Source organism: Melopsittacus undulatus, chromosome Z, assembly GCF_012275295.1.
Source record: "Melopsittacus undulatus isolate bMelUnd1 chromosome Z, bMelUnd1.mat.Z, whole genome shotgun sequence".
Taxonomy (NCBI): domain Eukaryota; kingdom Metazoa; phylum Chordata; class Aves; order Psittaciformes; family Psittaculidae; genus Melopsittacus; species Melopsittacus undulatus.
The window spans coordinates 304,593-321,676 of NC_047557.1; the positions used below are offsets into that span (position 1 = coordinate 304,593).

Sequence of the window (17,084 nt, forward strand, 5' to 3'; positions counted from 1 at the left end):
CCTATTATCCATATAGAATGGATATCCATATCTATTACCCATATAGAATGGATATCCATACCCATTATCCATATAGAATCCATATCCATACCTATTATCCCTATAGAATGGCTATCCCTACCTATTACCCATATACAACACCTACCCCTATACATTCCCCCATAAGACCCTAACCAGGGCCCCTTAAAGACAGCACAGACCCTATTCCAGAAGCCTGGAACAGCAGATATAGGATTCCCCCTCCCAACATCCCATTATCCCATCAACCCCCTCCATCCCCCATTGAAACCCATGGATACCCCAATCCCCCATTGAAACCTATGGAATCCCATAGGGAAACCCCATTCCCATTGGGATACTCACACGTGTGCCTGGCTAGGGAATAGTTGGCCCCAGATCCGGTCAAGCCAAATCCTTCGGGAATCTGGCTGGAATTCCGGGATCGGGAATGGAGCTTGGGAGGCTCCAGCTCGGCCCCAAACTCGGCCCCAATGACTCCCAATAGGACTATGGCCGTGGCTTGTTTCCTCCTTTCCTCATAGGATTTGGGATGGGAGAGGAGACCTGGAATGGGATTGATGGGATTTGGGATGGGAAAGGGACTGCAATGGGATTTGGGATGGGAAAGGGACTGTAATGGGATTTGGGATGGGAAAGGCAACCTGGAATGGGATTGATGGGATTTGGGATGGGGAAGGGACTGCAATGGGATTTGGGATGGGATTTGGGATGGGAAAGGGACTGCAGTGGGATTTGGGATGGGAAAGGCAGGATTCAATGGGAAGGATGGGATTTGGGATGGGAAAGGGGCTGCAATGGGATTTGGGATGGGATTTGGGATGGGAAAGGGACTGCAATGGGATTTGGGATGGGATATGGGATGGGAAAGGGACTGCAATGGGATTTGGGATGGGAAAGGCAACCTGGAATGGGATTGATGGGATTTGGGATGGGAAAGGGACTGCAATGGGATTTGGGATGGGAAAGGGGCTGCAATGGGATTTGGGATGGGGAAGGGACTGCAATGGGATTTGGGATGGGAAAGGCAGGATTCAATGGGAAGGATGGGATTTGGGATGGGAAAGGGACTGCAATGGGATTTGGGATGGGATATGGGATGGGGAAGGGACTGCAATGGGATTTGGGATGGGAAAGGGACTGCAATGGGATTTGGGATGGGATATGGGATGGGAAAGGGACTGCAATGGGATTTGGGATGGGAAAGGGACTGCAATGGGATTTGGGATGGGATCCATAGGATAAGCCCCATAGGATGAGCTTATCCCATTGGATCCTATAGGATCGCTCCCTATGGATGATTCCCACCTGCTGGAATGTCATCATCCACCAGCTCCTGCTCTTCCTCTTGGATCCTGGCTTCTGATCCTATAGGATCAGGGCTGGTGCTTCCCATTGGGATGGATTCCGGGGTCACTCCCGCTGGGAATATCATGGGATACCATTAACAACACTGGGAATCCCATATCCCTCCTTTCCTTATGGGAATCCCATATCCCTCTTTCCCAGTCCCTATTCCTTATGGGAATCCCATATCCCTCTTTCCCAGCCCCTATTCCCATTGGGAATCCCAAATCCCTCTTTCCCAGTCCCTATTCCCATTGGGAATCCCAAATCCCTCTTTTCCTTATGGGAATCCCATATCCCTCTTTCCCAGTCCCTATTCCTTATGGGAATCCCATATCCCTCTTTCCCAGCCCCTATTCCCATTGGGAATCCCAAATCCCTCTTTCCCAGTCCCTATTCCCATTGGGAATCCCATATCCCTCTTTCCCAGTCCCTATTCCCATTGGGAATCCCATATCCCTCTTTCCCAGTCCCTATTCCCATTGGGAATCCCAAATCCCTCTTTCCCAGTCCCTATTCCCATTGGGAATCCCATATCCCTCTTTCCCAGTCCCTATTCCCATTGGGAATCCCAAATCCCTCTTTCCCAGTCCCTATTCCCATTGGGAATCCCATATCCCTCTTTCCCAGTCCCTATTCCCATTGGGAATCCCATATCCCTCTTTCCCAGTCCCTATTCCCATTGGGAATCCCATATCCCTCTTTCCCAGTCCCTATTCCCATTGGGAATCCCATATCCCTCTTTCCCCATCCCAATCCCTCCCCCCAACCATTCCCAACCCTTGGAATTCCCATTGATCCCAATGGACCTTAAACCTCCTCTATGAGGACAATCACAACCGTGGCCCCATTGTGCCCCTATGGACAGCATCCAATGGGATCTAATGGGGTTTTCCATGCTATAGGGAGGCTCCGGATGGGCTTTTCCTATGGGATCGACCCCATTCCCATAGGATCTTACGGGATATGACCGTGTCCATGTATTGGGGTAGATAAGGGGCCCAAGCATCAATGGTTTCCTTCCTCCCATCCTGCTCCATACGTCTCAGTTCAGCCAATAGCAAAGCTTGAGCTGCTTCCCGAACCTATTCCAATGGGATCATCCCGTTATTCCCAATGGGAATGGGATTGGGATGGGAATGGGATGGGATGGGAAGGGGAATGGGAATGGGATGGGAATGGGATGGGAATGGGATTGGGATGGGAATGGGATGGGAATGGGATGGGATGGGAATGGGAATGGGATGGGAATGGGATGGGAATGGGATGGGAATGGGAATGGGATGGGAATGGGATGGGAATGGGATGGGAATGGGATGGGAATGGGATGGGATGGGAATGGGATGGGAATGGGGATGGGATGGGAAGGGAATGGGAATGGGATGGGAATGGGATGGGAATGGAATGGGATGGGAATGGGAATGGGAATGGGATGGGAATGGGATGGGAATGGGATGGGAATGGGAATGGGATGGGAATGGGATGGGATGGGAATGGGAATGGGAATGGGAATGGGATGGGAATGGGATGGAATGGGATGGGAATGGGATGGGAATGGGATGGGAATGGGATGGGAATGGGATTGGGAATGGGATGGGAATGGGATAGGATGGGAATGGGGATGGGAATGGGAATGGGATGGGAATGGGATGGGAATGGGAATGGGATGGGAATGGGATTGGGATGGGAATGGGATGGGAATGGGATGGGAATGGGATGGGAATGGGATGGGAATGGGAATGGGATGGGAATGGGATGGGAATGGGATGGGAATGGGATGGGATGGGAATGGGAATGGGATGGGAATGGGATGGGAATGGGATGGGAATGGGAATGGGATGGGAATGGGATGGGAATGGGATGGGATGGGAATGGGATGGGGATGGGATGGGAATGGGATGGGAATGGGATGGGAATGGGGTTGGGAATGGGATGGGAATGGGATGGGAATGGGAATGGGATGGGAATGGGAATGGGATGAGATGGGAATGGGAATGGGATGGGAATGGGATGGGAATGGGATGGGAATGGGATGGGAATGGGATTGGGATGACCTCCAAGCATCGATCCTGCCACCGACGAGCCAGCATCTCCAAGAGGGGGGGTCGGAATGTGATGGGATCCAGGAGGTCGGGAAGCATCACACAGTGTAGGGCGGCCAGTTGGCTCCAGCCTGGGGATAGGGGGAGATCCTATGGGATTTGGGTTGGGTTAGGGTTAGATCCTATGGGATTTGGGTTGGGATTGGGATTGGGGGGGGGATCCTATGGGATTTGGGTTGGGATTGGGGGGGGGGATAGGAATGGGGTGGGGAGAGCAGCGGTGCTGAGGGTGATACGTAAGGAGCAAGTATAGACTATATAGGGACAATGTATAGGTTATATAGGGATCAAGTGTACAGAGTATATAAGGATCAAGTATAGACTATATAGGGACCGAGTATAGACTATATAGGGATCAAGTATAGAGTATATAAGGATAAGGTATATAGACCATATAAGAACCAAGGGCAGACCATATAGGGACAAAGTATAGACTATATAGGAACCAACTAGAGACTATATAAGGTTCAAGTATAGACTATATAGGGATAAAGAATATAGATCATATAAGGAGCAAGTATAGACCATATAGGAACAAAGTATAGACTATATAGGGACCAAGTATAGAGTATATAGAGATAACATATATAGACCATATAAGGAGCAAGTATAAACCATATAGGGACCAACTAGAGACTATATAGGGACCAAGTATAGACTATATAAGGACCAACTGTAGCGACTATATAAGGATCAGCTATAGAAGGACCAACCATATAGGGACCACATATAGACCATATAGGGACCAAGTATAGACAATATAGGGATCAACCATAGACAATATAAGGACCAACCATATAGGGACCACATATAGACCATATAGGGACCAAGTATAGACAATATAGGGATCAACCATAGACAATATAAGGACCAACCATATAGGGACCACATATAGACCATATAGGGACCAACTATAGACCACATAAGGCCCAACCATATAAGACCCACCCCTATATGCTATATAAGGCCCACCCCTATAGACTATATAAGCCCCACCCCTATAGACCATATAACCCCACCCATATAACCCCCACTTCTATAGCCTATATAAGCCCAATCCTATGGGAATCACTGGTGCTTCCAGGCTTATTCCATGCAGGAAACCCCCCCCCTTATCCCATTATCCCATTATCCCATTACCCCATTATCCCGTTATCCCGTTATCCCTTTATCCCATTATCCCATAATCCCATAATCCCGTTATCCCATTATCCCATTATCCTGTTATCCCATTATCCCATTATCCCTTTATCCCTTTATCCCCTTATCCCGTTATCCCATTATCCCCTTATCCCATTATCCCGTTATCCCATTATCCCATTATCCCATTATCCCGTTATCCCATTATCCCTTTATCCCATTATCCCATTATCCCATTATCCCATTATCCCATTACCCCGTTATCCCATTATCCCCTTATCCCATTATCCCATTATCCCATTATCACCTTATCCCATTATCCCGTTATCCCATTATCCCGTTATCCCTTTATCCCGTTATCCCGTTATCCCATTATCCCCTTATCCCATTATCCCATTATCCCGTTATCCCATTATCCCATTATCCTATTATCCCATTATCCCATTATCCCCTTATCCCGTTATCCCCTTATCCCTTTATCCCATTATCCCATTACCCTATTATCCCATTATCCCCTTATCCCGTTACCCCATTATCCCATTATCCCCTTATCCCATTATCCCGTTATCCCGTTATCCCATTATCCCATTATCCCTTTATCCCGTTATCCCATAATCTCATTACCCCATTATCCCCTTATCCCATTATCCCATTATCCCGTTATCCCGTTATCCCATTATCCCATTATCCCATTATCCCATTAACCCGTTATCCCATTATCCCATTATCCCATTATCCCTTTATCCCATTATCCCATTATCCCGTTATCCCATTATCCCATTGTCCCATTATCCCGTTATCCCGTTATCCCATTATACCTTTATCCCATTATCCCCTTATCCCATTATCCCATTACCCCATTATCCCATTATCCCGTTATCCCATTATCCCATTATTATCCCATTATCCCGTTATCCCATTATCCCATTATCCCCTTATCCCGTTATCCCATTATCCCTTTATCCCATTATCCCGTTATCCCATTATCCCTTTATCCCATTATCCCATTATTATCCCATTATCCCTTTATCCCATTATGCCATTATCCCGTTATCCCTTTATCCCATTATCCCATTATCCCTTTATCCCATTATCCCATTATCCCTTTATCCCATTATCCCCTTATCCCCTTATCCCATTGTCCCTTTATCCCATTATCCCATTATCCCTTTATCCCATTATCCCGTTATCCCTTTATCCCATTATCCCATTATCCCCTTATCCCCTTATCCCATTGTCCCTTTATCCCATTATCCCATTATCCCATTATTATCCCATTATCCCATTATCCCTTTATCCCATTATCCCATTATCCCATTATCCCATTATCCCGTTATCCCGTTATCCCATTATCCCGTTATCCCGTTATCCCATTATCCCGTTATCCCATTATCCCATTATCCCTTTATCCCCTTATCCCATTATCCCATTATCCCTTTATCCCATTATCCCTTTATCCCATTATCCCTTTATCCCCTTATCCCTTTATCCCCTTATCCCATTATCCCATTATCCCTTTATCCCATTATCCCTTTATCCCATTATCCCTTTATCCCCTTATCCCATTATCCCATTATCCCACTGGGAATCCCATCCAGGAATACCTTCATTGACCAGGAAAGAGGGATGGGAAGGAGCAGGAGCAGCATCCGATGGAGCAGCCACATTCCCTAAGCCAGGAATACCGGATGGGAAAGAGAGAGTGGGAATCCCAATGGGAATACCGGGATCATCCTTTGGGAATTCCAATGGGATCCAATGGGATGTACCTTGGGATGCAGGGGGAGCCTTGGAACGCCAGCATTCCGCTTGGGATGACCTATGGAAAACCGGGATCAAAGGGATAATGGGATAAAGGGATAATGGGATAATGGGGTAACGGGATAACGGGATAATGGGATAATGGGATAATGGGATAATGGGATAATGGGATAATGGGATAAAGGGATAATGGGATAATGGGATAACGGGATAATGGGATAACGGGATAAAGGGATAATGGGATAATGGGATAATGGGAGAATGGGATAATGGGATAAAGGGAGAATGGGATAATGGGATAAAGGGATAATGGGATAATGGGGTAACGGGATAATGGGGTAATGGGATAATGGGATAAAGGGATAATGGGATAATGGGTTAAAGGGATAATGGGATAAAGGGATAATGGGATAAAGGGATAATGGGATAATGGGATAAAGGGATAACAGGATAATGGGGTAACGGGATAATGGGATAAAGGGATAATGGGATCATGGGATAAAGGGATAATGGGATCATGGGATAACGGGATAACGGGATAATGTGATAAAGGGATAATGGGATAAAGGGATGATGGGATAATGGGATAACGGGATAATGGCATAATGAGATAATGGGATAATGGGATAATGGGATAACGGGATAATGGGATAATGGGGTAACGGGATAATGGGATAATGGGATAATGGGGTAACAGGATAACAGGATAATGGGATAAAGGAATAATGGGATAATGGGATAACAGGATAATGGGATAATGGGGTAACGGGATAATGGGATAATGGGATAAAGGGATAATGGGATAATGTGATAACGGGATAATGGGATAATGGGATAAAGGGATAACGGGATAATGGGATAAGGGGATAATGGGGTAATGGGAGAATGGGATAATGGGATAAAGGGATAATGGGATAATGGGATAACGGGATAACGGGATAATGGGATAATGGGATAAAGGGATAATGGGATAATGGGATAATGGGATAAAGGGATAATGGGATAACGGGATAATGGGATAAAGGGATAATGGGATAATGGGGTAACGGGATAATGGGATAATGGGATAACAGGATAAAGGGATAATGGGATAACGGGATAAATGGATAATGGGATAATGGGGTAACGGGATAATGGGATAACGGGATAATGGGATAAAGGGATAATGGGATAACAGGATAACGGGATAATGGGATAATGGGATAAAGGGATAATGGGGTAATGGGATAATGGGATAACGGGATAATGGGATAACGGGATAATGGGATAAAGGGATAATGGGATAATGGGGTAAAGGGATAATGGGATAATGGGGTAACGGGATAATGGGATAAAGGGATAATGGGATAATGGGATAATGGGATAACGGGATAACGGGATAATGGGATAACGGGATAATGGGATAAAGGGATAATGGGATAATGGGATAACGGGATAATGGGATAACGGGATAACGGGATAATGGGATAATGGGATAACGGGATAATGGGATAATGGGATAACGGGATAAAGGGATAACGGGATAACGGGATAATGGGATAATGGGGTAATGGGATAACGGGATAATGGGATAACGGGATAATGGGATAATGGGATAAAGGGATAATGGGACAATGGGATAACGGGATAATGGGATAAAGGGATGAATCCCTATGGATCCCACCTGGAGCCTCCTCGCTGTCCCATAAGGAACGTGGCCTCGCTCATGCCCATTAGGGTATTGGCCAAGGAGATGATGGAGAGGAGATGCTGGGTGGTGACCGCTCGGGATATCCCATAGGTTCCCGATGTCTTCCATGCGGTATTCCCTATGGAATTCCGAGCGTATCCCGGTAGCATTAGGGACATATGGGCCCCGCGGGATAGGAGCCCGAAGGAGACAGCGCAATGGGGTCGGAGCATTCCCAACCGCTCCAAGCAGAGCCTATCCAGGTTGGGATCCAGACCCCAAGCGTGGAGGCAGGAGAGGAACAACCTGGCTGTATCCATAGGGATATGGGATTCCAGAGGCTTGGATTTGGGATCGCGGCTGCGGACGGATCCATCCTCATCCTCATCCTCATCCAATAGGTGTTCCTTTAGGTTCTCCTTGATGCTCTCCTTGACCTGCTGGAATAGGACGGCCGCCCTATTGGCGGCTAGGAAGGAAGGGCCTTTATCCAGGATCCCGGAAGCTTTTGGGATGGGGTCTTGGGATGAGCTGGGATTCCGGGATCGGGAAGCTTCGTCGCTTAGGAGTTGTAGGATCAAGGCCTCGACGTCGAAGAAGAGGACGTGGATGTCGGGGTCGGAGCTGTTGGCTTTAAGGGATTGGATGGAGAGGGAATTGGGGGGGGATTTGGGGAGGTGGGACTGGGGAGGGAAAGGGGTAAGGGGGAAAAGGTCAGGTTTAAGGTGGAAAACATCAGATTTAAGGTGGAAAATGTCAGGTTTAAGGTGGAAAACTCCATATTTAAGGTGGAAAATATCATTTTAAGGGGGAAATGTCAGGTTTAAGGGGGAAAACATCAGATTTAAGGTGGAAAAGACAATTTAAGGTGGAAAAGATCAGATTTAAGGTGGAAAATACCAGATTTAAGGTGGAAAAGACAATATTTAAGGTGGAAAATATCAGGTTTAAGGTGGAAAACATCAGATTTAAGGTGGAAAACATCAGATTTAAGGTGAAAAAGATCAGGTTTAAGGTAGAAAACATCAGATTTAAGGTGGAAAATATCAGATTTAATGTGGAAAACATCAGATTTAAGGGGGAAAAGGTCAGATTTAAGGTGGAAAATACCAGATTTAAGGTGGAAAATATCAGATTTAAGGTGGAAAACTCCATATTTAAGGTAGAAAATATCATTTTTAAGGGGGAAATGTCAGATTTAAGGTGGGAAATGTCAGATTTAAGGTGGAAAACATCAGATTTAAGGTGGAAAAGACCATTTAAGGTGGAAAATGTCAGATTTAAGGTGGAAAACCTCAGATTTAAGGTGGAAAACATCAGGTTTCAGGTGGAAAATACCAGATTTAAGGTGGAAAAGACCAGATTTAAGGTGGAAAACATCAGGTTTAAGGTGGAAAAGACCAGATTTAAGGTGGAAAAGACCATTTAAGGTGGAAAACATCAGATTTAAGGTGGAAAAGTTCATGTTTAAGGTGGAAAACGTCAGATTTAAGGTGGAAAAGGCAATTTAAGGTGGAAAATGTCAGATTTAAGGTGGAAACATCATCTTTAAGGTGGAAAACATCAGGTTTAAGGTGGAAAACATCAGATTTAAGGTGGGAAATGTCAGATTTAAGGTGGAAAACATCAGATTTAAGGTGGAAAATGTCAGGTTTAAGGTGGAAAAGACCAGATTTAAGGTGGAAAACATCAGATTTAAGGTGGAAAAGACAATTTAAGGTGGAAAACATCAGATTTAAGGTGGAAAACATCAGGTTTAAGGTGGAAAAGATCAGATTCAAGGTGGAAAACATCATCTTTAAGGCGGAAAACCCCATCTTTAAGGCGCAAATAACCATCTTTAAGGTGGAAAAACCCCATCTTTAAGGTGGAAAACCCCATTTTTAAGGCGGAAAACCCCATGTAATGCGGAAAGGACCATCTTTAAGGTGGAATACCCCATTTTTAAGGTGGAAATGACCATTTAAGGTGGAAACCCCCATCTTTAAAGTGGAAACCACCATCTTTAAGGCGTAAAACCCCATCTTTAAGGCAGAAAACATCATCTTTAAGCCAGAAACCCCCATCTTTAAGGTGGAAAACCCCATTTAAGGCAGAAAACCCCATTATTAAGGCAGAAAACCCCATCTTTAAGGCGGAAAAACCCCATCTTTAAGGTGGAAACCCCCATCTTTAAGGTGGAAACCATCATCTTTAAGGTGGAAAGGACCATCTTTAAGGTGCAAAACACCATCTTTAAGGCATAAAACCCCATTTTTAAGGCAGAAAACCCCATCTTTAATGTGGAAAACCCCATCTTTAAGGTGGAAATGACCATTTAAGGTGGAAACCCCCATCTTTAAAGTGGAAACCACCATCTTTAAGGTGGAAAACCCCATCTTTAAGGTGGAAACCCCCAGTTTAAAGGTGGAAAACCCCATTTTTAAGGTGGAAACCCCCATCTTTAAGGTGGAAACCCCCATTTTAAAGGTGGAAACCCCCATCCTTAAGGCAGAAAACCCCATCTTTAAGGTGAAAAACCCCATTTTTAAGGTGGAAATGACCATTTAAGGTGGAAACCCCCATCTTTAAGGTGGAAATCCCCATCTTTAAGGTGGAAAACCCCACTTTTAAGACAGAAAACCCCATTTTTAAGGTGGAAAACACCATTTAAGGCAGAAAACCCCATCTTTAAAGTGGAAAACCCCATTTTTAAGGCATAAAACCCCATTTTTAAGGTGGAAAACCCCATCCTTTAGGTGGAAATGACCATTTAAGGTGGAAACCCCCATCTTTAAGGTGGAAACCATCATCTTTAAGGTGGAAAACCCCATCTTTAAGGCAGAAACCCCCATTTTTAAGGCATAAACCCCCATTTAAGGTGGAAAACCCCATCTTTAAGGCGTAAAACCCCATTTTTAAGGTGGAAATGACCATTTAAGGTGGAAACCCCCATCTTTAAGATGGAAAACCCCATCTTTAAGGTGGAAAACCCCATTTTTAAGGCATAAACCCCCATTTAAGGTGGAAAACCCCATCTTTAAGGTGGAAAACCCCATTTTTAAGGCGGAAATGACCATTTAAGGTGGAAACCCCCATCTTTAAAGTGAAAAACATCATCTTTAAGGTGGAAAACACTAACTTTAAGGCGTAAAACCCCATCTTTAAGGTGGAAAACCCCATCTTTAAGGCGTAAAACACCATTTTTAAGGTGGAAAACGCCATTTTTAAGGCATAAACCCCCATTTAAGGTGGAAAGGACCATTTAAGGTGGAAAGGCCCATTTAAGGTGGCAAGGCCCATTGAAGGCGACAAGGCCTGACCTTATCCGCCGCCTCGGGGGCCAGCAGGTTGGTGGCCAGTGTCTGCAGCTTCTGATGGGCCACGTTCTTGAGGGCAGCCAGGCTCCTGCGGGTCATGGCCTGCTTGAGGTTAACAGCAGGATGGCTCAGGGCATCCATGGATGCAGGTACAGCCTCATCGCAGGCATTGAGGATCTCCACTGCTGTCAGGCCCATCACGCAGCGGTCCAGGGCGCCTGGGGGGGGGAGGAGGGAAGGTTTAAGGGGGAATGGGGGATTTAAGGTGGAATGGAGCAGATTTAAGGTGGAATGGAGCAGATTTAAGGTGGAAAACAGCAGATTTAAGGTGGAAAAAGTCCATTTTTAAGGTGGAAAACACCATTTTTAAGGAGGAAAACATCAGATTTAAGGTGGAAAAACCCATTTTTACGGCAGAAAAAACCATTTAAGGTGGAAAACACCAGATTTAAGGTGGAAAACATCATATTTAAGGTGGAAAACATCAGATTTAAGGTGGAAAACACCAGATTTAAGGTGGAAAATACCAGATTTAAGGTGGAAAACATCAGATTTAAGGTGGAAAACATCAGATTTAAGGTGGAAAAGACCATTTTTAAGGTGGAAAAGACCATTTTTAAGGTGGAAAACACCAGATTTAAGGTGGAAAACATCAGATTTAAGGTGGAAAACACCATTTTTAAGGCAGAAAAAACCATTTAAGGTGGAAAACACCAGATTTAAGGTGGAAAACACCAGATTTAAGGTGGAAAATAGCAGATTTAAGGTGGAAAATACCAGATTTAAGGTGGAAAATATCAGATTTAAGGTGGAAAACACCAGATTTAAGGTGGAAAACATCAGATTTAAGGTGGAAAACATCAGATTTAAGGTGGAAAACATCAGATTTAAGGTGGAAAACAAAAGATTTAAGGTGGAAAACACCAGATTTAAGGTGGAAAACATCAGATTTAAGGTGGAAAACATCAGATTTAAGGTGGAAAACATCAGATTTAAGGTGGAAAGGACCATTTAAGGTGGAAAAGACCATCTTTAAGGTGGAAAACATCAAGTTTAAGGTGGAAAACATCATGTTTAAGGTGGAAAACATCAGATTTAAGGTGGATAGCACCAGATTTAAGGTGGAAAACATCAGATTTAAGGTGGAAAACACCAGATTTAAGGTGGAAAACATCAGATTTAAGGTGGAAAACATCAGATTTAAGGTGGAAAACATCAGGTTTATGGTGGAAAACATCAGATTTAAGGTGGAAAACCTCAGATTTAAGGTGGAAAACAGCAGATTTAAGGTGGAAAACACCAGATTTAAGGTGGAAAACATCAGATTTAAGGTGGAAAACATCATCTTTAAGGTGGAAAACACCAGATTTAAGGTGGAAAATACCAGATTTAAGGTGGAAAATACCATCTTTAAGGTGGAAAACATCAGATTTAAGGTGGAAAATAGCAGATTTAAGGTGGAAAACAAAAGATTTAAGGTGGAAAACATCAGATTTAGGGTGGAAAACATCAGATTTAAGGTGGAAAACACCAGATTTAAGGTGGAAAACACCAGATTTAAGGTGGAAAACAGCAGATTTAAGGTGGAAAACATCAGATTTAAGGTGGAAAACACCAGATTTAAGGTGGAAAACATCAGATTTAAGGTGGAAAACATCAGATTTAAGGTGGAAAATAGCAGATTTAAGGTGGAAAACATCAGATTTAAGGTGGAAAACATCAGATTTAAGGTGGAAAATAGCATCTTTAAGGTGGAAAACACCAGATTTAAGGTGGAAAACAAAAGATTTAAGGTGGAAAACATCAGATTTAAGGTGGAAAACACCAGATTTAAGGTGGAAAACACCAGATTTAAGGTGGAAAACACCAGATTTAAGGTGGAAAAGACCATTTAAGGTGGAAAAAAACAGATTTAAGGTGGAAAACACCAGATTTAAGGTGGAAAACATCAGATTTAAGGTGGAAAATGGCAGATTTAAGGTGGAAAACATCAGGTTTAAGGTGGAAAACATCAGATTTAAGGTGGAAAAACCCATTTTTACAGCAGAAAAAACCATTTAAGGTGGAAAACACCAGATTTAAGGTGGAAAACATCAGATTTAAGGTGGAAAAACCCATTTTTACAGCAGAAAAAACCATTTAAGGTGGAAAACACCAGATTTAAGGTGGAAAACATCAGATTTAAGGTGGAAAAACCCATTTTTACAGCAGAAAAAACCATTTAAGGTGGAAAACACCAGATTTAAGGTGGAAAACATCAGATTTAAGGTGGAAAACACCAGATTTAAGGTGGAAAGGACCGTTTAAGGTGGAAAACCCCATCTTTAAGATGGAAAACCCCATCTTTAAGGTGGAAAACATCAGATTTAAGGTGGAAAAGACCATTTTTAAGGTGGAAAACCCCATTTTTAAGGCAGAAAACACCCTTTAAGGTGGAAAAGACCATCTTTAAGGTGGAAAACATCAAGTTTAAGGTGGAAAGGACCATCTTTAAGGTGGAAAAGACCATTTAGAGGCGGAAAACACCATTTTAAGGCGGAAAACCCCATTTTAAGGTGGAAACCCCCATCTTTAATGTGGAAACCCCCATTTTTAACGTGGAAACCCCCATCTTTAAGGTGAAAAACCCCATTTTAAGGCAGAAAATCCCATCTTTAAGGTGGAAAACACCATTTTTAAGGTGGAAAACCCCATTTTAAGGCAGAAAACCCCATTTTAAGCCAAAAAACCCCATCTTTAAGCCACAAACCCCCATCCTTAACCCACAACCCCCATCAGTAACCCCCCCCAATCCCATAGGACCAATAGGATCCCGACCCCATTCCCTACCCGTATCCATCTGCCACACATAGACGGATCCATCCTCACATCCAACCACCAGGAAGTCATCGGCCGGACGCCACTTGATGGCTTGGACAGGGAAGAGATGCCTGGAGGCCAAGAGGATGCACTTGCGCTCCCTTAGGCTCAGCAGCGCCACCGAGTGGTCACTGGCCACGGAGCAGATGCACTGCTGGACACGGGGCTGCAGGCAAAGAGATCCATAGGGAATTACATAGGGAATTCCATAGGGATTGGGAAGGGGAAGGGTTCCCAAGTGAATGGATCCATCCATTGATCCCTATGGATTGGGATGGTGGATTCATTCATCATTCCCTATGGGTTTGGAGGCTGGATCCATCCATCATTCCATAGGGATTGGGAAGGGGAAGGGTTCCTGGATGGATTTATCCATTGTTCCCTATGGATTTGGAGGGGGGAAGGGTTTCCAGGTGGATACATCCCCCATTCCCTATGGATTTTGAGTGGAGAAGTGCTTCCCATCTGCATCCATCCATCATTCCCTATGGATTTGGAGGGGGACAATACATCCCAACTGCATCCATCCATCATTCCCTATGGGTTGGGGAGTGGTGAATCCCTTCCCACCCATATCCATCCAACATTCCCTATGGATTGGGAGTGGGAAAACCCTTCCCATCTGCATCCATCCATCATTCCCTATGGATTAGGAGTGGGAAAACCCTTCCCACCCATATCCATCCCTCATTCCCTATGGATTTGGATGGGGACAATACATCCCAACTGCATCCATCCATCATTCCCTATGGATCTGGAGTGGGAAAACCCTTCCCATCTGCATCCATCCATCATTCCCTATGGATCAGGAGCCCAAGAGGATGCACTTGCGCTCCCGCAGGCTCAGCAGCGCCACCGAGTGGTCACTGGCCACGGAGCAGATGCACTGCTGGACACGGGGCTGGAAGCAAAGAGATCCATAGGGAATTACATAGGGATTGGGATGGGGAAGGATTCCCAAGTGGATGGATCCATCCATTGATCCCTATGGATTGGGATGGTGGATTCATTCATCATTCCCTATGGGTTTGGAGGCTGGATCCATCCATCATTCCATAGGGATTGGGAAGGGGAAGGGTTCCTGGATGGATTTATCCATCATTCCCTATGGATTTTGAGTGGGGAATCGCTTCCCATCCGTATCCATCCCCCATTCCCTATGGATTTGGATGGGGACAATACATCCCAACTGCATCCATCCATCATTCCCTATGGATTTGGAGTGGGAAAACCCTTCCCATCTGCATCCATCCATCATTCCCTATGGATTTGGAGTGGGAAAACCCTTCCCATCTGCATCCATCCATCATTCCCTATGGATTTGGAGTGGGAAAACCCTTCCCATCTGCATCCATCCATCATTCCCTATGGATTTGGATGGGGACAATACATCCCAACTGCATCTATCCATCATTCCCTATGGATTTCGAGTGGGGAAGCACTTCCTATCTGAATCCATCCATCATTCCCTATGGATTAGGAGTGGGAAAACCCTTCCCACCCATATCCACCCATCATTCCCTATGGATTAGGAGTGGTGAATCCCTTCCCATCTGCATCCACCCATCATTCCCTATGGATTAGGAGTGGGAAAACCCTTCCCATCTGCATCCATCCATCATTCCCTATGGATTGAGAGTGGGAAAACCCTTCCCATCTGCATCCATCCATCATTCCCTATGGATTGAGAGTGGGAAAACCCTTCCCATCTGCATCCATCCATCATTCCCTATGGATCAGGAGGCCAAGAGGATGCACTTGCGCTCCCGCAGGCTCAGCAGCGCCACCGAGTGGTCACTGGCCACGGAGCAGATGCACTGCTGGACACGGGGCTGGAAGGGATGGAGCCATAGGGAATTACATAGGGAATTACATAGGGAATTGCATAGGGAATTCCATAGGGATTGGGGGGGGGAAGGGTTCCCAAGTGGATGGATCCATCCATTGATCCCTATGGGTTTGGAGGATGGATTCATTCATCATTCCCTATAGATTGGGAAGGGAGAGGGGAAATGCTTCCCAGCTGGATCCATAGGGAATTCCATAGGGATTGGGAGGGGGAAGGGTTCCCAGGTGGATGGATCCATCCATTGATCCCTATGGATTTGGAGTGGGGAAATGGTTCCCAAGTGGATTAATACATCATTCCCTATGGATTTGGAGGGGGGAAGCACTTCCCACTGCATCCATCCATCATTCCCTATGGATTTGGATGGGGACAATACATCCCATCTGAATCCATCCCTCATTCCCTATGGATTGAGGAGTGAGGAAGTGATTCCCACCTGTATCCATCCCCCATTCCCTATGGATTTAGAGTGGAGAAGTGCTTCCCATCTGAATCCATCCATCATTCCCTATGGATCTGGAGTGGGAAAACCCTTCCCATCTGCATCCATCCATCATTCCCTATGGATTGGGAAGTGGGGAAACCCTTCCCATCTGCATCCATCCATCATTCCCTATGGATTGGGAGTGGGAAAACCCCATTCCCCCCTCTCCCCCCCCATTCCCTATGGATTAGGAAGTGGCAAATCCCATCCCACCCCTATCCCCCCCCATTCTCTATGGATTTGGATGGGGACAATACATCCCAACTGCATCCATCCATCATTCCCTATGGATTTAGAGTAGGCAAACCCCATCCCCCCCTCTCCCCCCCCATTCCCTATGGATATGGAGTAGGAAACCAATTCCCACTGCATCCACCCATCATTCCCTATGGATTTGGAGTGGGAAAACCCATCCCCCCCATATCCCCCCCCATTCCCTATGGATTGGGAAGGGGAAAACCCATCCCACCCATATCCATACATCATTCCCTATGGATTGGGAAGTGAGGAATCCCATCCCCCCATATCCCCCCCCATTCCCTATGGATCTGGAGTG

General features: G+C 45.2%; 1 protein-coding gene across 1 annotated transcript in view; it reads right to left on the reverse strand.

Moving 5' to 3' along the window:
* Positions 1–17,084, reverse strand: part of LOC115945992 (WD repeat-containing protein 7) — a 43,741-nt gene that overhangs the window by 7,812 nt on the left and 18,845 nt on the right. Inside the window, exons 13-21 of the mRNA XM_034073199.1 lie at positions 14,166–14,361; positions 11,340–11,554; positions 8,032–8,720; positions 6,377–6,426; positions 6,212–6,277; positions 3,420–3,538; positions 2,327–2,450; positions 1,327–1,440; positions 364–564 (exon numbers count right to left, since the gene is read on the reverse strand). Coding sequence (XP_033929090.1) covers positions 364–564; positions 1,327–1,440; positions 2,327–2,450; positions 3,420–3,538; positions 6,212–6,277; positions 6,377–6,426; positions 8,032–8,720; positions 11,340–11,554; positions 14,166–14,361 — 1,774 coding nt within the window. The remainder of the gene's footprint in view (positions 1–363; positions 565–1,326; positions 1,441–2,326; positions 2,451–3,419; positions 3,539–6,211; positions 6,278–6,376; positions 6,427–8,031; positions 8,721–11,339; positions 11,555–14,165; positions 14,362–17,084) is intronic.